Source organism: Phaethon lepturus, unplaced genomic scaffold (assembly GCF_000687285.1).
Source record: "Phaethon lepturus isolate BGI_N335 unplaced genomic scaffold, ASM68728v1 scaffold18848, whole genome shotgun sequence".
Lineage (NCBI taxonomy): Eukaryota > Metazoa > Chordata > Aves > Phaethontiformes > Phaethontidae > Phaethon > Phaethon lepturus.
In genome coordinates, this window is record NW_010555731.1 from 12,485 (window position 1) to 39,934 (window position 27,450).

Below are 27,450 nucleotides of genomic sequence, written 5' to 3' on the forward strand. Positions count from 1 at the left end.
AAAGTCACTAAAATTCCTAATAAGGAAAGTCTTGGTTGGAGGAAGGGGTAAATACCAATTTTCACGATTTGTACTGCTTAATATAAAAAAATCAGTCATTAATTTCATGATTCACACTTAATTGCAAGAGATGAAAATAACTTCCAAACATGACCTAAAATGTCCTAGAAGATAGTCTCAGGAATTCTGTTACAGTACTGTATTACTGAGCTGAAAAATATTAATGACAGTGAAACTTAACACTACTCCATTGTTTTGACTTTTTCTCTTCTTATCTGAGTGGCAAAGTAAAAGCCTCTAAGTGTGCAATACTATTTTCAAAGTGTGCAGGAAGAACCAGGGTCTCAGTGTATTTGTCCTACCACTGTGTTTTGGGCCTCCAGCAGTCTGTGCTCTTTTGTGATGTGTCCCCGACAGTGTTTATGAGGTATTTGGAGTGATTTATGAGTGTTGCTCAGGTCCTCTGGTAGCCTGTATGTGTACAGGACACTTACTAATGTGCTGAAATTTAGATTGTGAGCTCTCATTATTGCTGTATTTTCAAACTTTCAGAAGAGAACCTGGTGAAGGATAGAGGAGTTACATATCTTGGTGATAAGGGAATCGCAGAAAGGAAGCAACTGCAGAGATATTCAAGAGCATCCCAGGAGTTACAATGGCAAACTTAACTGCTATGAGTGTTTTATTTTGAAGTAAAAATTGTGATGAGGGAACTTGGCTGAATTCCAGTCATATAGTAATAGGTGCAAGCGTTTAAACTGTTGTGAAATTACTTTAATCTTTGACTTTGTTTTCCATTTCTGAAGTGCTAATGTACAGTGAAGTACAACAACAATAAGAATTTACAGGCAAAATCAGCGGCAGCTAGTACCCTGGAGAGGTACAAACAACACTGCATTGCTCACTTCCACTCTCAGGCATCCTTACGTGCGGCTAGCACACATGTACACACACGCATTCATACACATTTCCCCTGCCCACCCCCGTATTTATACATTCTTTTTATATACATATGTGTTTGGCTGTTCCACAGCACTTCCACAACAGCTAAATAATTGGATGTGCACTTCCCTGGGTTTATGCGGCACCTTACTGCATTCTGTTCTTGCTTCAGTAGTCTCGCTGGCAATTGACTGGGAATATGGTTAGTCCCTGCACTTTGCCACTCTGGTGACAAATCTGCCTGTTCCTTACTGGCTTCCTTCTAGTGCTATACTGAGAAACTGTGCAAATGTCCGTTTTTTTACCTGTGCTAAACGTCAAACAGGTTAGTGTACAAAGAGAACAGACTGTTTAGAATAACAGACCATTTAGAATCTGTTCATTCCAGCGTCGTTTTCTCTACAGTTGGTTTTGCCATTCAGCGTGTCACAGATGGCCTCGTGGTCCCCATTGCTGGAAGCTTGGCTGCCAGCAGGAACGTGTCCATTGCGCTCTGTTAAGATATTGAAGGTAAAGAACTGGCATGGGTCCTTTTGTCTGCTGCCTTCCTGTAAGGGACTCAGGAAAGAGCTGGAGTTTTTCCATTCCTGGAATGTACACATCTCCATATGTTGGTGAGTGATTTTGCTCAGGTAGCCAGGGCTGGGAGATGCTGAAGATAATGTCCTCTGACTGCCACTTAGGAAACTCCCGCTGTCTTCCAGAGAGTCCTTCCTAGGGTGTTCAAAGGAGCACCGATTCCAGTTTCTGTAGCTGTAGGCCCACCACCCCAACTGCTTTCGACGGTGGCACTGGCATTTTAGGATCTGTATAAAAGCCCTCTTGAACTCTTTGCTTGAGCAAGGGTAGATGATTGGATTCAAGCAGCTGTTAAAGTAGCCAAGCCAAAAAATTACCTTGAAGATCATTTCAGGGGGCTTCAGAGCCGAAAACAGAGATCCTGTCCAGAAGAAACAAGCAGAGACAATATCTGAGATGATTGGTTTACCTGCCTTTAGGAAGGGTAAATGTCCTGTCAGATCACTGTTAGAATCTGTTTATTAAAAATTCTTAATGCGTCTTACTTTCATTTTTGGTCTTTTGGTAATAAAATGTTATTTTTAATATTTTTAAAGCTAATAAGGAGATGCTTTCCACCATCTGAAAGCTAAAGGAGTACATAATTAATGTAGAATTAAAGAATAAGAAGCAGTCCTTGTGCTTATATGTACACATCTGTTGCACTAACATCTGTTGATCCCAATAAAAGATCAAACCTCCTTTGTCCCAGCTGCTGCACAATGCACACATGGAATAAGTTTGTGCCTTATTCAAAGGGCTTTCAAATGTAATTTTTGAAGAAAAAGATCTAACTGTTCACAGGCTTCTCGGAAGAAGTGTGCTCAGACATACCTTAAAACTTCCAATACATCCTGTGGCAGCTCCTAAACATCATCCCATTTATCTAGATTATTATGATAGTACAAACCTCTTGAAACCTGAAGTTAATTGTGGTACTTCCCATATCTCAGGCATTCATAAAAATAGTGTAACCCAAACAAAGAATTTATTGTACGAATACTTCCTCTTCTGTTCACAATGAAATAATTTCCCTGAAGAGGCTGCCCAAATGAAAAACTCATACTGGCAAATCCATTTAATGTACTTTTAGTATTAAAAACATGCAATTGATCAGCTAAATTTAGCAAATGGCGCTTTATAAAAGAATGTATGATATTTTTGAAGAAAACAGGCTTTCAGCAGTTTTCCAGCTGGGAAAACACCTTGTGTCTGGCTAAAGTAATCAGAGAGCAGGGGTTCTTATGTCAAGAACTGAAGTTAGATTTGAAGAATTTTTCAAATGGAAGGTGACACTCAAGCCTGAATGTCACATCTGTGAGAAGAGCGACCTTTTACACTGGAGTGGTTTCAGATTCCCTGGGCTGTGAAAGCAGCTGAGTCAGTTGTGACTGTCAGGATGCCTTAGTGGGGAGGGATATGATTCTAGGCATATTTCCCATGTCATAGCAATGTAGAGGCCATGGCTTGGGCCACAAAACTATGCAAAAACACTTCCTAGCTTCTTGAGTAAATAGCTCTTAAGCTCTTACAAGCCACAGCAGATGCTGCTGTTTATCTAGGTGACACTGCTGGCCTGATGCTGACTATAAGGCATCTGAGTTTCCTCAGCTCACAAGAAAACCAAAGGGATGTAAGCATGTGCCATTCTTCACACATGCACTGCTCTCCTCGGTGTGTCACCTAGTCCCTGAGCTGGCTCAGAAGAGAAAATAAGATGCTGAGATGGCATCAGCTATCTGGAGAGACTCTTCCTCCCCCTCACTTGGGCAGTAGTAGTCAGGAAGGATCCTGTGAATCCAGAGTAATAGATTTTTTCCCTGGCAATATTTTGGGATGGTGCCAACTAGCACTAGATCTAGCTATTGCCTCAGAGCTAAGCAACATGCTAGCCCTTAAGGTTAAAATAGAGGTTTTAAATTACAAGGTTCATAGTATTTCTTTCATGACTCCTGCACTTTACTGCCTTTTATTCCATGTGCAAGACTCTTCTAAGTTGAACCCATGTCCCTTATTGCTTTGTTGCTGCTAATGACTTGCAGGGTTTGACAAATGCCTCTTTGGTCCATCTGATGGAGATCCTACATCAGTCCTGATTGATACTGCAGAAAGTGCAGAGTACAACATGTCTAACATCAGACAAATGATGAATTGTATTTGTTAAACTTCCATCAGATAACTCAAGCCAATGCAAGCACTTAAACTGTGTCTTTTTAGTGTTACATACTCTTTGATGAAAGATTCAGTGGCAATTCACATGATTCTATGGAATAAGCTGTTAAATGGGTGTCAGATTCTTACAAAGCTTTAGGAAAAGTTGATCTAAGTTTATAACTGCAGCCAAGATGAGGAATATGCTCCAAAACTTCCCACATGCGCAGTTGCAAACCTTTTCAGGATTCATTTTGTAAATAATCATTGCTAATATTTTCCCTTCAGTTTAGGTAAAGAGAAGCTTTATGACTTTACAAAACAAGTACAAAGCACTATTATGTACAATAAGGAACATTTTGGAGCTCATACTTATAAATTTCTTAAATTGTTTTCTGGAACTCCTTTAAAATAGAAATGATTTTTAGCTCTTAAAGCTGAGCAAAGCTCGTGAAGTGGCTAAAGAGACAGCAACATTCACACATTTTTTTCTTATGTGTGAATGTTGAATGAGTAGTGGTGAGTTTTTCCAGATCAGTTGATTTGCCTTTCTCTCCTGCTGTAACAATTGAAAATCTACAGGACATTCCTCTACCAGATTTAAATATTTTTAGGGAGGTTAAATGGACAGAGTAAATGGTGTGGTACAGTTTTCAATAAAATTAAAAAAAGAAGTAAGGAAGCTTACTTATAAATTTTGTGAAATTCTCCAAGGACAAATAAAATGAGCTAAGCTGTAGAGAAGAAAACTGGGAACCAATGCAGAGAAATGACTTGTGCTTGTATAATCTATTTTGCACATAAACTCAGTATGATGACTATATACAGTAAAGGCTAAGAGACCAAACAGGGAAAAAGCTAAAAAGCTGAGTGATGAAAAATGGCTAATCTTTGTAAACTGCTTCAAGTAATAAGTATTCCTTAAGAAATAAATGTAAGGAGCTTATGCGTATCTTTTATGATAATTTTTCAAATGCCATTTGAAAGAAAATGACAGCAGGCCTTTTTCAGCAGCTGCAGCAAGCATTTGCAAAGCTCTTTTATATTAAAGGGTGGCAACACAAAAGAGCAGAGAATTTCCTCATAGCAACCCTGACTGATGGAGGCACCTTGTGTTCAAGTCTGATTCTAGAAAAAAGACTGAGCCCCAATCAGTCATTTAAAAGCTATCAGGACCCTCACTGACTCATTAACAGAAAATCTGGACATAGATCAGTTTGGAAAGCTATGTGGTGGTGTGATTTAAAAATAAAGATCAGTGTTTAGCTACAATAGTAGAAAGGTTTTGAAACTATGAAATTCAGGAATAAGTGTCAAGGAGTTAATGAAAACACTGTTCATTAAACACTACTTCATTCTCCACTTTTTCCTGCTTCTGCAAACAGCACAATGCAAGTGTTGCTTAACTCTTAAATTATACACAAACTAGTAGATTAAGTTTTCACAAGAAAGTGAGGAAGTATGCTTTTCTGAACAAATAATATAAATTTGGTAAATAAGCCATTAATTTATAGACTAGTCTGTTAATTGCTTTTATTTCAGTCTGATGTATTAAAACTGGATAGAATTCTTCCTAATATATATTTACATATGCATATATGTGCAGCTGCTCTGAATCATAGAATCATAGAATAACAGAATCATTAAGGTTGGAAAAGACCTTTAAGATCGTCAAGTCCAACTGTTAACCCGACACCACCATGCCCACTAAACCATGTCCCAAAGTGCCACATCTACACGTATTTTGAACACTTGCAGAGATGGTGACTCCGCCACCTCCCTGGGCAGCCTGTTCCAATGTTTGACCACTCTGTCAGTAAAAAAATTTTTTCCTAATACCCAATCTAAACCTCCCCTGGCGCAACTTGAGGCCATTTCCTCTTGTTCTATTGCTAGTTACTAGGGAGAAGAGACCAACACCCATCTCACCACAACCCCCTTTCAGGTAGTTGTAGAGAGCGATGAGGTCTCCCCTCAGCCTCCTCCAGACTGAACAACCCCAGTTCCCTCAGCCGCTCCCCATAAGACTTGTGCTCCAGACCCCTCACCAGCTTCGTTGCCCTTCTCTGGACACGCTCCAGCACCTCAATGTCCTTCTTGTAGTGAGGGGCCCAGAACTGAGCACAGTATTTGAGGTGCGGCCTCACCAGTGCCAAGTACAGGGGCACGATCACTTCCCTACTCCTGCTGGCCACACTATTTCTGATACAGCCCAGGATGCTGTTGGGCTTCCTGGCCAGGACATGGATTTAATCTATGAATATTGTCTATGGTATAATGTGCTGTTACTTCCTAGTTTTTTTCAAAAATCATGTGGTAGATGATTATTCCAAGAACACCCTAGCAACAAGAGAGGTCACTGCAGTCCCCATGAGAATAAGTTCGTATACAGGGTACGACTCATCTGCTCTAAGATAGCACTTTTCATCAGTCAGTCATCCTAACTTGGTGCCATCCTCCTGATTTTACCAGTGGGCAATCTGAGCTGGAGGAAGGTAAAAGCTATCAGCTGAAGGTTATGTGCTAAATAATTTTAAACTCTTAATATTTTTTAGTCTAAAATTAACCACATTCGCTTTTGCTGTCTGCCTTCTGTTTAATATCTCTGCTTTTCCTTTTTCCATCCATGCATGTTCACTTTCCAGTAACTTACTGCCTTTTTTCCTCTTAATTCTTAAATATTTATTTCTACTCTCCTTATGACTGTCTTAGTTTGTAACTGCAACTGCTAATCTCTTGTCTAATCAATTTATGTTGTGATAATTGATTTTCTATTAATTAAACATAAATTTTTAGTAAGTTGTGTATTTGATATCAATTAGGTATCCAAATTACTCATAGGGTCATCAGTTCTGTTCAGAATCAAGCATTTGATACTTAGATTAGATAATACTTGAGCAGCACTGTGAATTTCCTGGATTTAAGGAGGGCACTATGGATGAGTTTTGGGTTGTCAGGTCCTATGTTTTCTGCCTGTTACAAAAAATCACATTTCAAAGTCTTCTAAAACCAGTTTTTCTTAGATGAGAGCCAACCTAGGATGAGTGTATGTTCCTGTTTAGAATACAACATTTGTTTTTATTGAAACAAAATGGTCTGGAGTTGATTAAGTGCTTTGCTCTGTGTCAGTTGATATTGCAGTAATAGCAAACTAGCTACAACAAAATATGTTGTGAAACAATAATGGGGTAGAAGGAGAGCTTCACTGCATAGGTTTTTGTCATTGTCTTAAGATTAAAGACAAAACATAAAATTTGAAACTACTTGTCTCTATTCATTACAAGTAGAAAATTAAGTGTTTCAAAACACAGAGTGGGGGGTATTCTGCAGAGAAAGCCACCATTTTGTTTGAATACCATAAAATAGAAATAGTTAGAGGATTGGTAATAAGTATTTGGAAGTTTTGTTATAGAATCTGGTCAAATTTAAATAGTTAAGGTAACCTTGGAAGGCAAACATATCCTCCTTCATTCAGAGGAGAGAATTATTCCATTTTGGTGCAGATTGGGGTTGTTCTGACTGGAGTTAAATCTGAACTTTTCAACATTCTCCACAAGAGAAAATGCCAGTGTTTAAAAAATCACTGTAGTAATGAAAAGCATTGCAAAATACAAAATGGTAACAAATGAGTTCTGAAACATGAAAAACAGGAAGCTTCAACAATATCAAAACCTGTCTCTCAGTCTTTTCTCAGGAAGACAATTTTTGCAAAAATGAGTATTGTTTTGCAAGAAATTTGTTTCGTGATGGAACTCAGCCTTCCTGTGAAAAATGACCTGATCAAATTTGTAATGTGATCAACGAGAGACTTTCCCAGTGCAAGGCAGTAGATGGCTGCTGATGGCCTGGCTGGGAACCTCCGCTGCTCCCCTGCAATTCACACTGTGATTCCTGCTACAGCTGTAACTGCAGGTAGCTGCCAATGGCTGAGTTACAGCCACTTCTGAATGAACAGGGAAAGCTCAAATGCTACATATGTATTGCTAGTAAAATTCTCACTGTAAAAGTAATAAGCTGCCTCTGACCAGAATTGTTATGAGAATGAGTTTAGAGAATGTGGAAAGGATGTGTTACACTTTTATTTAAGCTTTCTGCGGTCCTTTTTACCACATGCTTAACCAAGTCAGCATGCCAAGGTTTTAAAGCTAATTGGATTTCCAAAGCTCCTGATTTTTTTCCTTCCAGCATTCAGTGTTTGTTTACATTCCCCTGGACTTATTTATTATAGGAAAAAACCCTGCAGTTTACAAACAGTAGAGGATGAAATAGAGAGTATGGTTATAAAATTAAGAGTTGATCAGGCCGGGAGGGACTGCAGGCCTTCTGGAGAAGAGGGTTAGGATAACAGTGAAAAAAGATCTTGAGAAATAGGAAGAGCATCCAAAATCAACAAAATAAAATTCAATAAAGAAAATGAAAGGAAAGATTGTTAAATTATTACTACAAACAAGTGATGATGGCTAGCATTTGGTTATGGTTTTCGAGCACGTTGGTTTCTCTGTGGGATGTCTCAAGGAGTGTATCCCAGCGATGGCTGGGCTGCCAGGCTGGGGGATGCCATGGGAACCACAGCAACCCCGTAGTCACAACATGGTGCAGAGCTGCACTCGTGTGTTTGTGGGTAACTTCTCTGTGTGTGTTGAGGAAGGAGAAATATCAAATAAGGAATAACTGACTAGACAGTGATATTGCAGAAGGTAATGTGGGAGAAATAGAAATACAAATACAATGCAGTCGCAAGTACAGCAGTTCTCATTCTTCATTGTATTAATAGGTATATTACGTGTATGCCCAAGGATCTAGGCCAGCTCTTAAGAAAAGTGTCCTGGTTGTGAGGAATTTATGCCCTAGAGCTGACTACCTGTAACAGTTGTGGGATTATCTCTGCTGGAGCCTTCTGGCCTTACAGTGAGCAAACACTTGTGAGGGGTGGTGAAAGTATCATTCAACCAGTCCTCAGCTCTTGAGTAATTTCCCTGTTTTCCAGTTGAATCAAGGAAGTCAGGCAGAGAAGTCTCCCCTAACTGTCCTGACAGGATAAAAGTGGTTTATATGCATTCCTTCCTCCCATTCAAACAGGGAAATAAATGTCAACAAACCAATGTATTATTGGTATTAAATAAACTCAGTAACTCCTACCAACCTGAGACCTGATCCTGTTTAGACAAGTTCTTAAGCAGGCAAATGAAAGTAGCAGACATACACAAATGCAGAATCTGACCGTTAAGAGTACTTCCCCCTATGGACATGTTCATGAATAAGAGCAAATCCTAAGGAAACATCTTCCTTGCTGTCTTGTAGGTTGAGGAAGGTTATTGCTTCTATTTTCTTATCCTAATTAAAATCCACAATTTCTTATCATCCACACTATCTCTGATAAAGGCTGCCTCATATTTCAGATGAACAAATCCTTTCTATGAGACTTGCATGAACTTCATTCACAATGGCTCAAATTTGAGAGCCTTTTAAAGGCTCCAAAAGAAGAGATTTATCTAGAATGGCCAAAATAAAACCAGGACTTTACCTCCCTTGAAGCTTTGCTGGTGGAAGTTGTAGTACAGATAGGGATCAGATCTTTTTACTAAAACCCAGAGTGGCTACACCTTCTTATATTACAAGCAGTTGCAAAGCAGAGTAGCTGTATTTGCATTTTTAAAGGGGCAGTGCCTATGTATTTAACCACAGAGCTGCTAACATTGACATTCCTGGCATGGTCAGATTGTCTCTGATAGGCAGAAGTTAAGAGATAATCTATTATTTCCAGAGATCCTGCTCTGGTCTGCAGTCCTTGATTGTCTTTCCTACAGCATCATACAAAATATGGCGTTGGTGCTTAAAGCATTGAGAGTCAAAAATAATTTTTAAAAACTTATGGTACAACAGAACCATTTGCAAGTTAGTATTTAGAAGGCCAATGGAAAAGACAAATAGGAGCTTCATTTGCCCAGCCCAGAAAGAAAAAAAAAAGAGGAAAGCTGTAGTTTAAAAAAGAAGAGTAAAAAAAAGTAACAGAATTAAGGTTTTTCTTAAAAAAAAGCAAAAGTTCCAGGTATATCTTGAGTAACAAAATATGGAGAAACAAGATATGGAAAACACATGACATACAGAAAATACATGAGACTGAAAAATTCCATCAAGCACTTAAATTTTTGTCACAAACCCTATATATCCTTGCACATACTAGTCGACCACCTCTTGGTCCAGAATAGCTGTGATGACTTACACCATGGAGAGAATTCGCATGTGTTTAAATTATGTTGCCTCACATAAATGTGATAAAAATCAAGGTCAATTTCAGTAAGAATCATGTTCGGTACTCTAAAACTGACAGTAGATAGGGACAGAAACATGATATTATTTTTATTATTATTTTGTCCAAATGAGTTACAGACTTTCGCAGTTTGCTAACTGGAAAGAATATGGGCCAAGCTTATGTTCATTTTGCAAAGGATTAGCTGATTAAGGGAGCCTAGAAAAGCTAATATAAGTGTGTTGACATTTCATTTATTGTACTTAAATATCCTCAATTATTGGGCATGCTTTGGTGTCTTTTTCTCCCCTTCTTGCTTCTGACATAACTGAGACAATCTGTCTTGGACATCATTAGTGAATAATAGGACTCTAGCATGGAATTGAATAACACAGCTACAAAGATATTATATGAACTTCCATTACATTTTTTCTCTTTTGTTACTTAGAGACTGATGGTTATTGCTTTTCAGTTTCTAGGTATCACTTGAAAGCCCATCAAAATAGCTCAAAGTCTTGCAATGGGCTGTTGAGGAGGACTTTAGTGAAGATACTAAAAAACACATCACTTTTTGTTCGTGTCTGTATTTCACAGATAGGTACACTAAAGAACATGCAGCTGATATCCTAAGGTATGGCCTCAATGCTTTAGGATCATATACACCTGTATAACTTAGTGCTTTCATCATGACTGCCAATCTGAGCAATAGCACATGTGTTTGCAAATGCTTTTGGCATAAGGACCTTGTGTCCATTGCCTTGCTGGATGCTGAAAGCAATGTTTCCTCTGAAATTATCGCTTCTCTCCTGTCTTTTATTTCAATAGCTTTGAGATTTCATATTGCTGCCCAGTGGCTCAGTGCTGCTTTTTCTTTTCCTTGGAGCTTTCTGATCACCTGAGATAGGAGTTATTGCCATCCCTGAGGTTGAATAGTCACCATCAGTTGATTTCTTTGTATTTTTTCTGTATTGCTTTGTGTATTTGCTTTTGAAGACTCTACACTTTAAGATTTCCCTTTGTTCCTCTGACCTGCAAATCAAAAGCCTACATAGGAAGTACCCCAGAATTTGCACAGCTTCATCTGCTTTGATAACAAACAACTTTGTTCTAAAAAATAGAAGTCTGTAAGTAAGTGATAGTTGGCATCCTTTGCAAACCAAAAGGCTTAAACCAGGGCTTAAGGGAGGCTATTTTAGTAGTAATATGAATCATCTTGAAATAATCTAGTCCTCCACGTGTGACAAAACATGCTGTACTAGTCAAGAAATGCCCTTATGATGTTTAGTTTTACAGGAATTGGCTAGAAAATAGCAGGAGCAGGTTCCTGGTATCACCTGTGCAATTGGACATTGTACTAGAGATTGACCTGCAAGTGGGCAGAGGGTCAGATTGCCACATGTATCATTAATTTGTCCAAATTCTGTATAACTATTAACTTGAGGCCTCCAAATCTAGAGAGCTAGGCTAGTTAGAGAGGGGAAGAGGGGACAAGACCAAAATGAGATGAAAGACAAACCAGGCCTAAAGCCTTACAGAAAGGAGAACCCAGTAGCATTGACAGCACTGGACCTAATGCCTTGAAGTGTTTCCCATGGGAAACTAAGTGGCCTAATTTGGTATTCTTGGTGCAGAGATGCAGAGGTTGGCCTTATGTAACATAAATCTACATACTGTACTTGAAAAACATTTTATTTTAAGAATAATTTTGTATTGGCTGACCTGTAGCATGCAGAATATTTTAATGTTCTTTTTTATTATTTCATAGAGAGGTTTCAAAAGCTGAATATATAAGGATAGTCAAAACAGTTGTATCTTCATTATGAGGCTCTTGGGACCTTATCCCACTGCCAGTTAAGTTACAAGAATTTTGTTTCTGACTTCAGTGGATAAGATCACAAGTTTTGTGGGAGCAGGGGGAGTTAGGCTCTGAACTGGGAAGTGAATAATGCCCTGCTGATCTACACTGGAGTTAGTACTGGTGGATGAAAAGCTGGACATGAGCTGACAATGTGCGCTTGCAGCCCAGAAGGCCAACCATATCCTGGGCTGCATCCAAAGCAGCATGGCCAGCAGGTCGAGGGAGGTGATTCTGCCCCTCTACTCCGCTCTGGTGGAACCCCACCTGCGTCCAGCTCTGGAGCCCTTAGCACAGGAAAGACATGGACCTGTTGGAGTAGGTCCAGAGGAGGGCCATGAAAATGTTGAGAAGGAGGGAACACCTTTGCTGTGAGGACAGGCTGAGAGAGTTGGGGTTGTTACTGGAGAAGAACAACAGCCTTTTCTCTTCTTGGAGAAAAGGCGGCTCCAGGGAGACATAATTGCAGCCTTCCAGTACTTAAAGGGGCTTATAAGAAAGATGGGAACAGACTTTTTAGCAGGGCCTGTAGCGATAGGACAAGGGGTAATGGTTTTAATCTAAAAGAGGGCAGATTTAGACTAAGTATAAGGAAGAAATTTTTCACTATGAGGGTGGTAAAACCCTGGCACAGGTTGCCTGGAGAGGCGGTAGATGCTCCATCCCTGGAAACATCCCAGCTCAGGTTGGACAGGGCTCTGAGCAACCTGATCTAGTTGAAGATGTTCCTGCTCATTGCAGGGGGACTGGACTAGATGACCTTTAAAGGTCCCTTCCAACCCAAAGATTCTATGATTCTATGTATAACCTTGTTGTGCACATTCATATATGCTCTATGGCTGTGTAAACATTTGTCTTGCCACTCAAAATTATTTGTGGTACAGCATAAAAAATGAAATGAAGACATATGTGTCTTTGAGACAACTTCTTGTGCCATAAATTCAGTGACTTGGCTTTGAAGACTAAATATCTTGCTTCTTTAAAATAAATGTTTCTTTTCTTGCCCTTCATACAAATCCTTTCTTAGGCATCAGGACTGTATTAAATATGCATTGCTGAAAAATGCTGAGTAAAATAGTCCTTTAATCTAAAGATTAGAGCCCTGCAGAAATGGGTAACACTCATTAAAATTCCCTCCTTTCAACAAAGAAATATCCAATTTTATGCCAATACCTTTATTAAAAAAATGAATCCAAAATGACAGATTTTACGTTTCCCCCTCACTACTAGGTAGAAGTTTAGTCTCATTCCTGTTAATTGATGTATCAGAGTGGGCTATCAGAGCTATATTCTATAGCTCTATATCGCTATTCTTTTTGATACCAGTTTTGTTGCATCACCAGGTGCTTAACACTAAAGGCAGCATGGTCCAGTCCTGCAAAAAGAGATTGTGGGTCATTCTTTGTGCTGATCATTTCATGATGCTCAGTACATCATAGTGTCAGTGCTGTAATTCCTCTCTGTAGCTGTATACAGAGCTCTGTCAGAGCGCTTTCCTTGTAAAGTCTTTTGATTCGTGCTTGAAAAAAAACTCTGTAAATGTTAATATTATTTCTTTTCCTTTGTCGTATAATATTTATTCAAGCAATATCCCTGCTTTCAGCACTTCATCAGTTCCCAGCATATATCTGCCACCTGATGCAATAATCCTTTGTCTGGGATATCAAAATGGGTAGCTGTGGAATATATTGAAATGCCAGAGTGGAAGAATTGTAATTTTGTCTGAGAAACTAGTAGAAGAGCTGAGAACACTTTTAACATCAAGGAAACTCCTCTACATATAAGCACATTTGTTAAGACATGGTTTTGGGGTGTTGCAGAAATGATTACTGACTTGTCAAATGTTTTGTGGTTAGATCCTCAGAAATCCAGAGCTGCTCTACTAATGCCGTTCTGCAGAGTCATGGCATTACTGAGTGAAACAGGGAGCAAAAAAAAAAAAGTAAACATGCAGATGTGAGAGTATGATTTGGGTTAATGGTGCAAATATAAGGTCTGAAAAGTACAGGCTAAGAAGCAGCCTATCCTTCCAGTGTGGTGAAGCTAAGTATCTAGTCTGGACTCAGTAGCAGAAAAGATATTGTAGTTTGCAGTCCTGCAGTGATGAGCACATGGGTTGTGATTAAAGCAGTCCAGGGCACCTATGGAGAGTTTTGTAAATCATCAGTACCTTTTGGATTCTACAGTTTGCTTATCACTGAAATTGATTTCGTACCATTGTGTGCTTTTTGTAAGGGTTCATTTCAAGACACAAAGCAAAAGATTTCTGTTATAAAGCAAGCAGCACACAGCAAGCTCCTTAAGATGTCTTCCTCCACTGCTCTACCATCTCCTCCAGTTAAGAATGGCTGCGTTATACATGTCAGGAAAAGGTCTTTTCCCCGCCTGTTTTGGTGAGCAATGCTTTAGTTGTGCCTAACATCATTAATTAACTTTCCACTGATACACAGAGATAAAAGTACAAGGTTCTGGAGTGTGCTGAATAAATTAAAAAGAGATCAGGGACAAGGAACAAAACCAGCATTATTCCTAGCCAGCAAAACAAAGGGAAAGTATCTGCTATTTAAATGCATTTGGCTACTGTATTGGACAATATGTATACGGTTTTCTCCCCCTTTCTTAGACTAAAGGCTGTCAGTTAAGAGTTGGGCCTCTGAAAGGATTACTAGATAGAGGACAGGAGACCCAGCAGTTTACGTTACAATACCAAGATGCTGATTTTTTTACTTTTCTAACTGCCACAACGCCAACTCTTTCTGAACCTCAGCTCTGTGGGGCACCAAGTGCTCACAGCGCTGAAGTGAGCGTGTTGGGGGTTACAGGCACTCAGTCTGTGTCGAGTCAGAGCCCACAGCAGTGGGGTTAGCCCTTCAGCCCACCCGGCATCTCTGTCAGCACACAGTGTGCTGTGCTGGAGGCTCTCAGCCTGTCACCTCACTGATGCCTTGGACACAATTTATATGAGACATAAATCGTATTGTGACAAGTAATAAATTCTCCACTCTGGTGTCTTAAGCAACGACTCATTAAACCTCCCAGCAAAAAACAGGAGTTTTGAAATAACTTCTCAAAGGCAAAGCTGACACGCTTTCAAGAAACATAATTGTTTCTCACATTGCATCTGCCCTATGACCATAATGTTTTTAATGGATTGGTCAGCGTGTGTGTTTGTTAAACAGCATCAGTAGCTATACTGGCTTCTGCTAGCTAAGGATATGCTCTACTGCATTCACATTTGCTTTTTTTCCCCAAAGTTCCTTCAATAATTCAAAATCAAGGTGGGAATCTACTTTATCAAAGGATCATGACCTACTAGCTACGTATCTAGTACTACTGGTACCATATGGTGAAAAGGTATTTCTATCCACAGGTGTGTATTTTTGCAGTAGTTGGAAACTTGCTCTATGGTATAAACTTTCTTTAAGAACCTGCACAAGAACTTAAACTTCAGTAGCCAAAGAGAACTTTGCTCGCAATTTTCCTTCTGTTTGTGATTTTTCACATCCTTAACATTAGCTTTATGCAGATCTTGACTCATAAAGATTGTTAAGTTTGTGATACATCAAGCTAGAGATTATAAAGTTTCCCTGCAATAGCTTAGCTAGGTGTCTTGCAGTAAAGATTCTGGTCTAAACTATATTACATATTCACTGAAATTGTAATTTTATAACACTTCACCAGGACCAAGTTGCTGCACTCAGTTTAGTTTTCTACAACAGTCCCTAAAAATATTCGCTTACCACTCAATTAGAAATGTTTTGGTAGGGTAACTAAGTAAACATGAATACAGAACATTAATAAAGGCTTTTTCTCCCTTTTCTTTTTCCACCTCTTTCCATATTTAGGCTGACAGATTGCTGTGTCTCGGAGAAATGAATTTTGGACAGATATTTTTGAGAGCTTAGTAATTCAATGTCTTGAGATATTCCACTTCAGAGGTAGTGCTAGTATTAAAGACAATATAAGCAAATTTCACAAGCACTTGGGAACACAGAGCACTGTGTTAAGGCTAGGTCAAATCCTTTAATAATATTTTAATGTTGGAAGTGAACAAACTGGCTGCCCAAAGCTCACATGGCAATCTCCTGAAATGCCTGAACTAAGACCTATTGAAGCCAATTAGAACCTTTCTGTGGGGATCAGTGGCCTTTGTGTGTTTGCTTTTGGGATTTGATCAGTGACGTTTGAACTGAGAACTAGAACTTTTTCAGTTTCCCAAAGCTCAGGAGAGTTTTGCACCTCATCTTTAGATCAGGTTAATTTCCATTTAAGACACCTAATAATGCCAGAAGTATTGTACTGTCATTACTGTACAGTAGTGTACTCCCTGAACATCTAACAGTAAACTAAAACAAGAACATTTCAGTGCTGAAACTCTTTTTGTGTTCTTATCTAGGATTTTTGTTAAAGCATCCTATAAAAATGTTTCTGAAACCTAATTGAATTCAAACAATGACCATAAAAGGGATTTAATATTTAAACTCTGAAGATACAGTCCCCCATCACTGAGAAGGACTACCAGATGAGCAGACTTTCTGCAGGCTGCACACTTTACAAAGTTTCAGCATGACTCTTTGAAAAAGCCAACATCACAAGTAAATTACTTTCACTTCCCTTCCTTTCATCTGTTCACTGCAGTGCTCAAAATGATACCTACTTATCATTCATCTGATTTTTTTCTATGATATTTTTGTAGTAAACAACTAACCCTCTTCCTCCCTCACCCCTCGCAATCCCTTGATTACCAACTTACCTAGTGGCAGAACAATGAAGAAAGGTAGCCAGCACAAGATAAACATGCCAACCACAATTCCCAGCGTCTTGGCTGCCTTCTTTTCTCTAGAGAATTTAAAAAGTTTGAAAGCTAAGGAGTTCCTGGGATTGTGACCCTTGGATTTGGTGCTGTTTAATGTGTCCTCATGAATGTTCCTGTAATGAATCCGTAAAGTCAGCTCTTTGGAGTTGGACATTTCTTTCATAACACCAGCTTCCAGGTTTTTAGTAGTCCTTTTTGCCACTATGTAGACCCGACAGTACATCACGAGGATGACGATTAAAGGAATGTAAAATGACCCCAAAGAAGAAAACAAAGCATAAAATGGTTCTTCAGTGATACGGCACTCTTTATCGTCCTTGGGTGCTGGTTCTTTCCAGCCCAAAAGAGGCCCAATAGAAATCACCATGGAAAGGACCCAGACACCTAGGAGAGCTAAAATTGCCCTTCTTCTTGTTACCAAAGTTGGATACTGGAGAGAATAACGTACCCCTATATATCTATCTATAGAAATTGCACACAGACTTAAAATAGAAGCTGTACAGCATAGCACATCAACTGCTGCCCAGATATCGCAAAATATCCTCCCCAAAACCCAGTAGCCAAGGATTTCCAGTGTAGCAGAGAATGGAAGGACAGTAAAACTCAGCAACAAATCTGCTATTGCAAGGTTAATTATGAAATAGTTTGTAGGGATTCTTAAATGTCTATTGCAAGCCACAGAGAGAATTACCAAGATATTACCTATAATAGCAAAGAGTATAAAGGCACCTAGGATAAGCCCCACAATTATTGCCCTACTGATATCCAAGGCAGGTGGATCCAGGTTGCTTGCTGTCTCATTGGAGTTGTTTGCAGAAAGATTGCCATTATTTAGCGCAGACACTTTCAGATATCCAGGTATTGATGAATTGTATTTATCGCCAAGGTAGGTAGTCATCTTAAAAATCATCCTCCATAGCAAGTTATGATTGGATCCCTTGCACAACACGCAGATGGTTTGGGTTCACTTGAAAGTTATCTTTCTACCCAAGAAGTTGCTGCAAAGCCCCGGCCAGTTTTAGATTGAGAACTCATCTCCCCAGCAAGCTGTCAGCTATGAGCATGTAAAACTTGCACAGCGTGAAGTCCTCTGAAGCCTGTCAGAAATAACAGGCTGTTCAAACTTGCTTAATTTCTTGTACGAACTCTTTTAAACAGAAATGAGCAGGCAGAAGTCTTGGCTGGAGCTCGAAAGCAGCTGTTTCGATCATGACGTCCCTGAAATAAAAGACAGGTTTAGTGTTTTCCGTCGTGCATTTGTGGTTCTGTTGGAAGGATGCCCCTGCCTAGCTGCTGTGACATGCGTCTCCAAGAAGGGTTTGTCAGCATTTAGGCAGCTCTGCATGAACTGGCTGCCTGTGCTCACACTGCCTGTGCTGGTGACATCACTGCGGCCAGCCCCGTCACAGCGCTAGAGGGCAATGCAGTTCAAGCTAAAACTTCCGTATCAAAGTCTGAAAGCTAAACAAATGGAATAAATCAATCTTAATTAAAGCATTTACCACATAAATCTGGACTGGAAACCTTTAAAAAAACAGTTTTATTATCTGAGAAAAATATACTCGATGGGATGGGGTGAAAAAAGCAATTTCAGTACAAAATGATCTAGCACCCTTTGCCTTTTGCTCATCAAGGAAATTTTTTGAGTTTATTTTGTAATCAACGTGAATCACATTCCATTTTAGAGAACTAATCATCTCCCGCCTTCTAAGGACAAATAGGTAGGCTCTAGTTTATTCATAGATTCAGTATTTAATGATGGAATAATAATATACATGGAGTAGGTTGTTTCTAATTGTAAACTTTCTCTTAATAACAAAACAGTAACAGGTGATCAAAATCAAAATCTCTATTAAGATCTTTATGTTTGTTCCATACTTCTGTGTACCAGTCATATTTGGTGCCTCTTTCCCCTCTTTCTTCCCTAGATAGCTTTTCTAAGCATAGGTACATTGTGAATCCCAGCCTTGAACAGAGCTGAGCACTCTTACCCACAGCCAAAGTGAAGGCAGTGAAAAGTGTTTAGTAATCTCTTCAAAGTACTCTTTATACTTAAGTATGTTCCTATATTCTTGCTAAGGGCTGTGAGATCACTGAGACTGTTGTTAACTCATTGTAGCTCTGGGAAGGCCTACAGTATCTTATAAAGGAAAAAATAAGCAACAACTGATTTATTTTTTAGATAATAGCCTTTAATGTTGAAAACAGTGGTTTCTTGCTTTCTTCATTTTGTGTAGCTTTGCGTCACCAGGTGGGGAGAAATCTCAGATCTTTATAGCTTGGTGCCATTAAAAACAAAAAGTGAAAGATTAGCTGAACATATAACTGCCAAAATACTGTTCTCAACTTTCTGTCACCAGATTATGTCCTACAGCTGTTGTCTGCAGTACTCTGTATACTTACTGTATATTGATTTTCCTGTTACAAAATGTACTGTGTTTAAAATAAAAGGTTCATTTTTAATAAGGCAGCTATGGCTGAAAGTTGCAGCTAAGTGCTAGTTTTAAGGACAAACCATGTAAACAAAAGCTCTGGTTGAATTTTATTTGAGGAGTGTATGGCAGATGTTTGTATAGCCCTTCCCAACAGCAGGGACTACAGCAAAGCACTATCGCTCAAAAAATTTTCTTTGAAACATTTACGAGAATGACACGATAACATGTCATGGAGTCACTGAAGAGAAGAGGAACAAACACTCAATTTATGAGCTTAGCCTCAGCTTTTCTGCCTCTGTTCCCTCCCAGGCAGAGCTTTCATTGCTAACAAAAGCAGTTAGCAGCCTTTCATTTTGGACATATATCCTTCACACTTACTATTCTTGCTGGACTGCACATAACCACTCTCAGATTTGTTTGTGATTTCTGATTTTGTTTCTCTGCCTTGTCTGTTTAAAGCATGAATTCCTCAGGCTAGGGGCTGTCTCCTGTTGAGAAGGTGCAGACACAGCTGTTAGGAGGTGTGATTACAGCTGTGCACAGCCAGGGCGTCTGACTCAGTACCACTCTCAGTGGAGTTGTGGTAGCGTGGAGGGCAGCAGGAGTAGCTGATTGCCTGGGCGTCCTGGTGGGATTGTATAGCCTACAGTGAAGCCTGCATCTTCCCACTCTTGGTGCTTGAGCTAAATTAATTAAAGCTAGTTTGATTAGATCATTGAGTCCAGACATAACAATGTTTCAGCCTTTGGCATGTAAGAAAGTATGAACACTGCAAAATCTGGAGAGGTTGGATAAGAAAAGATCTGTGAGGGAGTAAACTGGTCTACTTGAGTTTTTCAGCTGGTGACATATGGCACATGCCCAGCCTGCAAAGAATAAGAGAGTGGCCTGTAACTCCTCCCTGGCTTCAGCCACACCACATTATTAGGATTTTGTATCCCTGAGGAACCAGATCTTTCAATAGCTTTTCAATAGCCACTTCCAGGAGTCAGCTGGTTCCAGCTTGCTGGCAAGGTCCAGGACACTGTGCCAACAGCAGTGGCAGGAAAGGGCGGCAGGGAAGGAAATAGCGTTTAACTGATAGTGGTTGGACTAAAACACATTTCTTTGCTCAGTATCTTTTGCTGGCAGGAGTACTGGGACCCGTCTGCTTCCCTTACCAGTACTGCTTTGTGTGCCCCTCTAGATGAAACAACAGACAGAAAAGACCTATTCTAGGGGACAAAGAGGAAGACAAAGCTACTGCTCATCTCTTACAGCCCTACTGAGAAGTCTGATGTTTTTTCACATCTCTATTTATTTATTTATTTATTTAATTAATTATTTATGACCCTCTTATCAATTCATGCAGACAACTTATTTTCTGCTTGTGGTTGCACTGGGACTATCCGTGAAACAAAACACATGGTTCTATCCTGTAACATCCCCGATTGCCAAAAAAACCCAAACCCCCAAATGTTTCTGCAGGAAAAATCACTCATGTTGTCCTTTTATAAATTGCAGGTCTCCTCTTAAGCATTTCCACCTACTGGCATTGAACAATAGCATATTTCTGGGAGCATAAAAAGAAATTCTTGTGGTAGAAAAAAATTTAATTTTATTGAGTCTCCTTTGACTTTTTCCAGGAAGTCACACTGGCTTGGAGCCGATTGCAGACTATGGGGAGATCACAGAGCTCTTGGGAGGTAATGTTAGCTGACAGGTTGTTCTGACAAACCTTAATGCAGTAAAAAAAATCTTACTATGTTACTCATATAAAGTGTGGGATATCTTTACTAAATATAAGAGAAAGCCATGAAGCTGTGTTTGACACGTGCAGGATTATAGTGTTGTACTCTTTGTGTGAATGCAAAATAGTGAAAATCTGTCAGAGAATATCAATGTAAAGGTGCTTGCAAAAAAGCAAGGTGTGGTAGAACTGCCCCTGCACTGTATGTGCTGCTGCTCTGGTTGTACAATGTATAATCTTGATTAGTTTCCCCTTTTCTATCTAGAAATTTGGTCACTTAATTGCTATTATGCTGCAGTGTGGCTAACCAGAACAACATGGATTGAAGCCATATATGCAGGAGGAGAAAGGACACTTTTCAAAGGGTTTCCTTGTGCCCTCTCAGCTGGTGCTTGAAATATGTATGCCTTGTAGAAAAAACAGTCTCCACCCTGAAATAGAGACCATATTCCTTATTAACTATGCCTTGAAATTAGATGGGATGTGTGTTAGATTCAGGAATCTCTCTCTAATTCCATGAGACTGTATTAGTTAGTTAGGAGCTTATTCACCTTCTCAAACCACTGAGATAATCTAAGAATTCTCAACTGGGCAGTGGGAGGTGAAAGTGAGTTAGATTAGTCTTCAGGAGCCATTTTCACAGAAATCAAAGTTCAAGTACATAAACTAAATAGCTTTATTTAAGGCCACGGACTTGCCATGGCGAATACTGGCTAACTGGCAGTGCAGGGTACGCAGTGCTCCCTGTAATGAATTTCTAATAACGGTTGATGCTTTGATTGATCAGAAGTCCTGTTTTATTTCTTTCTCTTCTCATCTTTCAGCCTTCCTTAATAATCAGATTTTCCCCCAATCCTAGCTGTGACCTTTTAAAGTATGTTTAGATTCTTTCATAAACCTATTGATTTGTAAGCTGAGAATGAACCTAAGCTCCAGCAGTCTAAGCATTATATACTACAAAGTGTGGCACGGCTCAGGTGCCTGAAAGAAACCCTGGCTGTAAGTCAGTTGCCAGCTCATGACAGACATTACTTGGCATGCAAGTGACTGAAAACCTTGGGCCATTTAAAGGACTGACACTTTAAATAAAACACAGCAGAACACAGAATAAGTATTCTATGAGGAAGTTATTACAAAAAGAATGATTTTGTCTTTGGTGAGTGTAATAAAATAGACCTGTAGCAAGAAGTGAGCTGGTTTGTCAATGGCTGGCCTGTATCTCATCTGCAGTGAGAACCTGGACGGAAGCTGTCCAAAAGAAAGTGTAAATCCCTTACAGTGCTATGCTAAACTGCACTGAAAAAAGAAGATTTCTTCCTGATCCCAGCTGGATATGAGTCCTAAACCTTGATGAAATCTTTGACGTGTGCAATCTTTCAGAATTTTAATCCAATAAGGGGAAACCGGATGAGTTTCAATGCTTGTGTTTTGCATGGGCTGACTGTTAGCCTGCTTAGCCAGCAGTGGAAGAGCCATGACAGCTGAACTAGGCCACTGCTTCTCCCAGAAAGGCTTTTTAGCCTGGACACTAACCTCTGGGAGACGGCTATGTGGCTCATCGGCCAGAGGTGGCTAAAGCCTGGACAGGGTGAAGTATGCCTGCCCAGAAGTCACCATGTTAACTGCCATCATGATTTATTTAGAAAGTTGCCACACTTTATCTGAACTGTTCTGCAAGGCTCTGAGCACCTTTACCTCTCATTAAGTTCTACTGGTGAACAAGAGGGCTTGTCAGATGCTGGCCGGGGCTTCCTAGGCAAAGCAGTTGAATTGTGGTGGTGAGGCAGGAGGGGGATACCAGGCCTTCCTGGAAGAATCCATTCCTTTCCTATGCATTTAAGCTTAGCTATCTCATAACTCGACTCTTTTAGAATAGAATTACAATGGAATGAACTTGATGTTTTAGTCTTCGTATTATAGCTGCTCAAGATCATAAAAATGAAAATTAATACAGATTGCACAGTCATTTAAAAAAACCCCGCATGGCTGGATATCTTTATTTACATTAAATAAGTTAGTGTTCATTTAAAATATTTAACATGACATTAAAAGGACAGTAATTAAATGTTGAAAAAAGAAAAACATCTGAAACACAACACATAACTCATGTTACTCACTGTCATAAAATAATATTGTGCCAAGAGCTGTGGAAGATTAGAACTAGATTAGACATTTATGTGGCTAATGAAACAATCACTGATAAACTAGCTAAGATGACCACAGGGTTCTAAATCTCCATGCCTCAAGAAATAAACTTGAAGGTAAATTCAGACTGAATAGAAGCTTCTTATACTGGCAGATTATGTCATAAATAATCGGTCTCATTTCTATGCCTTCTTCTAAACCATTTCTTCATTCTAATAATGATGTGTGGAACATAGAGTAATATTTTTAACAGAACAGAAATGTGGCTGGGAAAGATTTTTCGAAGGTATCTAGGCTGGCTCAATGCTGTAGTTGCACTCAGTAGGAATTGTGCTGTCTTGATATTTTTGACTTTCATCTTTAAGCACCAGAATACCTTATTTGCCATTAGAAACTGATGAAAACTTCCCCCCTGATCTGTGCACGAGAGCCAGGATTACTTCTGAGCCTGATGATAGCTCTCCCTTTGTTTTTAAATATCCAGATGGTTTATTCTGCCTCTAGCAGGTCATAGCAATTTGTGTCTCAAAGTACTGGGGCATTTGAAATCTAAAATTGAGTTTTACTGGTTGGGATGTTTTTGTGAAAGACCAATTTGGTATTTCTTTTTTTAAAAAAAGAAAATAAACTTATTTTTCATCTCTCTCAATTTCATTAAGTTCCAATCATGTGTGCACAGTACTTCATTACATCTTTATAACACTCAGAATTTGCAATTACAGCAAAAATACCTTATTGCCAGTAAGTGGATGGGGACTCACTGCTGATAAACACTGAAATTCATCTTGCTGTGGTGATACACCAACCCATTCTTATGTTTTGCCTTAGTGAAAATGCCTGGGAGAGTCAGTGACTGAATTTTATGTCTGCAATAATGCAGGCCTTAAATATGGACCCTAGATCTTCATTCAAAGAAATCGATGTCAATTTATTATCTAATTTGATCTGTTCCTTTTCATAAATCAGTATTTAGATATATTCCAGGATATCTTTATCTTTTATCAAGCCTTTTTTTTTTGAAGTATTTTTGACCTCTGGTTTTGTTAAAATATGGATATCTCTAAGAAAATGAAGCAAGCCTAGGCTTCCTGAATTATTGGTTCCCTGCCTCAGCTAAAAACCCTAGACAAGTTGAAAAGTTATATTTCTCCTCCATATCTCAATAATTATCCAGTCTTTCCTTTGCTGAACTCATTGCAGTAAAAATGATAATGTTAAATGGCAGAATTGCTTGGAGAAGGATTGCAAATGGATGGAAAGCTGCTTTGGTCCCGTGTTGAAAACATTAACATAATAAAGAAGTAAAGGACAAAGAGGACCTCTTTACTATACAAGGAGGGAATGAAAGAAAGAGAACTTTTTAGCAAACATAGCAAAAAGAACTGGAACAGTGACTTCTTTCATACCTTCAAATATGCCGCCTCTATTAGGCTGTTAATCTAAGCAAGAAGAAGAAAATATTGCACCATTCTGTAGTCTGGAACTTGCTGAGAGAAACTGTCTCTCTTGTGTCTTTTTCTTATAAGGACAATTAGAGACTCCTGTTTAAGTAGTGAATCAAGGTATTCCCTTTTCTATAGTAGCTTAAGACTCAGCTTGTGAGCCAGGTATTTAAGTGTTACAGGTTCTCCTCCTTCTCAGTAGTATTTTCAATGCATATAAAACATCTCATAATACTTCAAAATATGCACTAGTGGCTCCACACCACCCAGAGTAAATAAAAGTGCATGCTACTCCATCTTTCAGAGATGAATGTATGAGGAAAAATAAATTTATTTTTCAGTATTACCAAGTGTATCAGTGACAGTTGAGCACTCAGTAGCTAGAACACAGAAGGTGGAACTGTGAGAATTTCAAAGAAAGGAATTGGTTTGGCATGTATTTTCTGTTAAAATGAACACTGAACTATTCTTTGAATTAATGTTAAATATTCATGAATCTTCTACTTTTTCCATATTTTGTTCTTATGAGAAGCAATAAAAATCTATAACCACCCTCTATTTCTCCAGAGAAAAATTGGGTGAAAGGAAATATCTGTTTCTTGTCTTTTTCCTGTCAAGATTTGGAATAGTTGTATCTACTATTAAAGCAACTGGGAAAGACCTAATTCTATTTAATTCCAATTAAATGTGCATTAGATGTAAAAGTGAACTGCATTGTGTATTGTCTAATAGGTGATGGTAGTGTAAGAGAACAACGGGAACAGCTTTATTTTGTAGAACTGACATAATCTCTGCTGCTTTCATATTCCTGTGGTTTAACAGAGGGGCATGCGAGATCTGGCTGCTTACCCACACACGTCCTGTGGCGGTGCAAATCAGGAGAGTGCAGATGTTTTTAGAATCATTGCATAAATGGGTTCAAGCCAGGGAAATAACCTGATCCCTCCATATTGCAAAGGAGAGAAAAAAGACAACCCACAAACCACCTTTGCAGGTCTCACTTTGATTATTTAACTACTTCAACAGGTGCCTAAACAGTCTAAATGTTTATTATGGATTGCATAGGTGTGTTGTGCCTACTGGTGCAGTGCCCAGATTTGTTAAACATAATTTGGAGTCAGAAGCATTCACCATTACATGGAGTTTATGCTCTATAATCCTTTTTAGCATCAGCAACTAAAACCAGGCAGCAACAAGACATACTCTCCAATAGGAGAAAAATTATCTGAATATTATCAAGAAGCATTAGCAATGCTCCAGTTGCCAACTCTGGCTAATGCCACCAGGCAGGAGGGCTGGCTCCTGTGAGCAGCCTGACCCTAGTCCCAGACCCTCTGACATCTCATCACTGGGACAGTTGCCTGAAGCATTCTAGTGCTAAATGCAGATTGCACAGCAGGACAAGGAAGGAAAGCTGATGGAATTTTAGCTATTAAGAACTTTATAGTGTGTAACCAGCACCTTGACTTTGGAGGTTTACTGGCAACAGTGTCGACCTTAATGTAGAACAGAGACTGCGTAGTTCACTAGTTCTCTACTTTAGATTCCTCACAGAGCTGTCAATAATTTATTAAAGGTAAACACAGTTATCAATTTGTCATTTTCTTACATAAACGATATAGCTGTAACACCAGGCATACAAGATAAGGGCCTTTTCCTGAAAAGGCCTATAACCACATGAATATCTACTCTTGGATTCATTTACCAAAAGCAAAGCAGTGTGGTGCTGCAGCATGCAGCTGCTTCAAGCTATTGCTTAACTGGGATAATAAGTAGGATTTTGATGGAATTCACATTTTTTACATTCTCATTGCAAGAGATATTCTTGAAAGTGTCAGAAGTCATTGTGAGTCAGTAATAAAAGTGAGCAAAAACCAACAGTTTTGACCCATCAAGAATAGTTTCACTTTCAGGGAGTTTTTGCAAGATCATTCTACAAGCTGTCCCCCACCAGCATTGGGCAATGCATGATCCACAGCCAGTCATAACTACCTGTCCTGGGGAACATCTCTTTATGCTGCTAGTGTTTGGTGTAAAGAACTAAATGATGAAGGAGGACTGTGTGTAGCTGTGTGCAGGGAAAGATCAGAACAATACCTGAGAGCTCTGTCAGTGAAACTGTCTGCATGAATCTGTCAGAAGTATGTGGAAGGGACATACAATGGGAGCCTTTTGGAAAAGCAGAATGCACCAATGGGTACAGTACATTGCAATGTATGAAAAACGACTAGGCACTTGATAGCATCTTCAGAAATTAATGTTTCGAGATATTGACAATGATTTCTTGTCCTTGAGTTTTTTAATTATACAAAATACATTTTTCAAACAAATAGGAAATTATTATCCTTTGCAAATAATCTCTTGATGAGCTGATATATGGGGTGTCATTTGGATAATTTGTGTCCCCATCAGGCAGTGCTTCTGCAGACTTTGTCCATTCCAAGTTTATTACTCAGGTTAATATTTGTTGTAATCAAGAATGACATTCTTGACTCCAGCACTGTGCATATCCATTAGAAAAAACAATTCAATAAGGCGTCGACTAGCTTACAAGTTAGTGATGCCAAATGAAGTCATTAGACTTGTCAGTCAGTCTGGCACCACTCTTCTGATTAGCAACTTTCCTTTTTTGGGTAGGAATCACCCAACATCTCTCTGGTTTAAGAGATTTAGTTGTAACCAGAAACTACTCCAACAGTCTCTGATTAAAAAATAACTCACCTTTGTTTAAGGACATCTAAGGAAAGCATTCTGACCTACTTCTGACAGGAAGCTAGTGACAGCTTCTTTCCTTCTGACCTTTTGGAATGAGCATCAACATTTGCCCATGATGAAGATAATGGAATGTATGAGAATGAGTCACTGAAATTTTTGTTCGGAAGGCAAGATCAGGATCCCAAGAGATCTTTATTTATAGCCTAAGCAAACTCAATGGAGAGTTTCAGGAGGACAAATGAAACTGTAGAAGAAGCTAAAGTAATGAGTAATGATAACTCAAACATGCTATTTCCATCACAAATTAAATGAGCACATTATGGTAGTAAAACTGCAAGACTTTTTGGAATATACATTGGAGAAAACGTTGCATTTCACTTGTTGCCTTTATCTCCATCTAAGCAGTGCAGTA

The 27,450-nt window shown here is 39.1% G+C and overlaps 1 protein-coding gene across 1 annotated transcript; it reads right to left on the bottom strand.

Annotated features, from left to right (window-relative positions):
• Positions 1-1,310: 1,310 nt before the first annotated feature.
• On the bottom strand, positions 1,311-17,482 carry ADRA1B (adrenoceptor alpha 1B). The gene is made up of 2 exons (XM_010292266.1): positions 16,510-17,482; positions 1,311-1,882 (listed from the first exon to the last, which is right to left on the bottom strand). The coding sequence occupies exons 1-2, from the start codon at positions 17,480-17,482 to the stop codon at positions 1,311-1,313; spliced, it is 1,545 nt and encodes a 514-aa protein (XP_010290568.1).
• Between the last annotated feature and the right edge of the window lie 9,968 nt (positions 17,483-27,450).

What these genes read in the sequence shown, in the direction of transcription:
- ADRA1B (XM_010292266.1), bottom strand. Translation starts at nt 17,482, where the DNA reads ATGATTTTTAAGATGACTACCTACCTTGGCGATAAATACAATTCATCA. An exon ending in CTTCATTGTTCTGCCACTAG is followed by an intron (nt 1,883 to 16,509) that starts GTAAGTTGGTAA and finishes TCTTCTGGACAG; the next exon opens with GATCTCTGTTTTCGGCTCTG.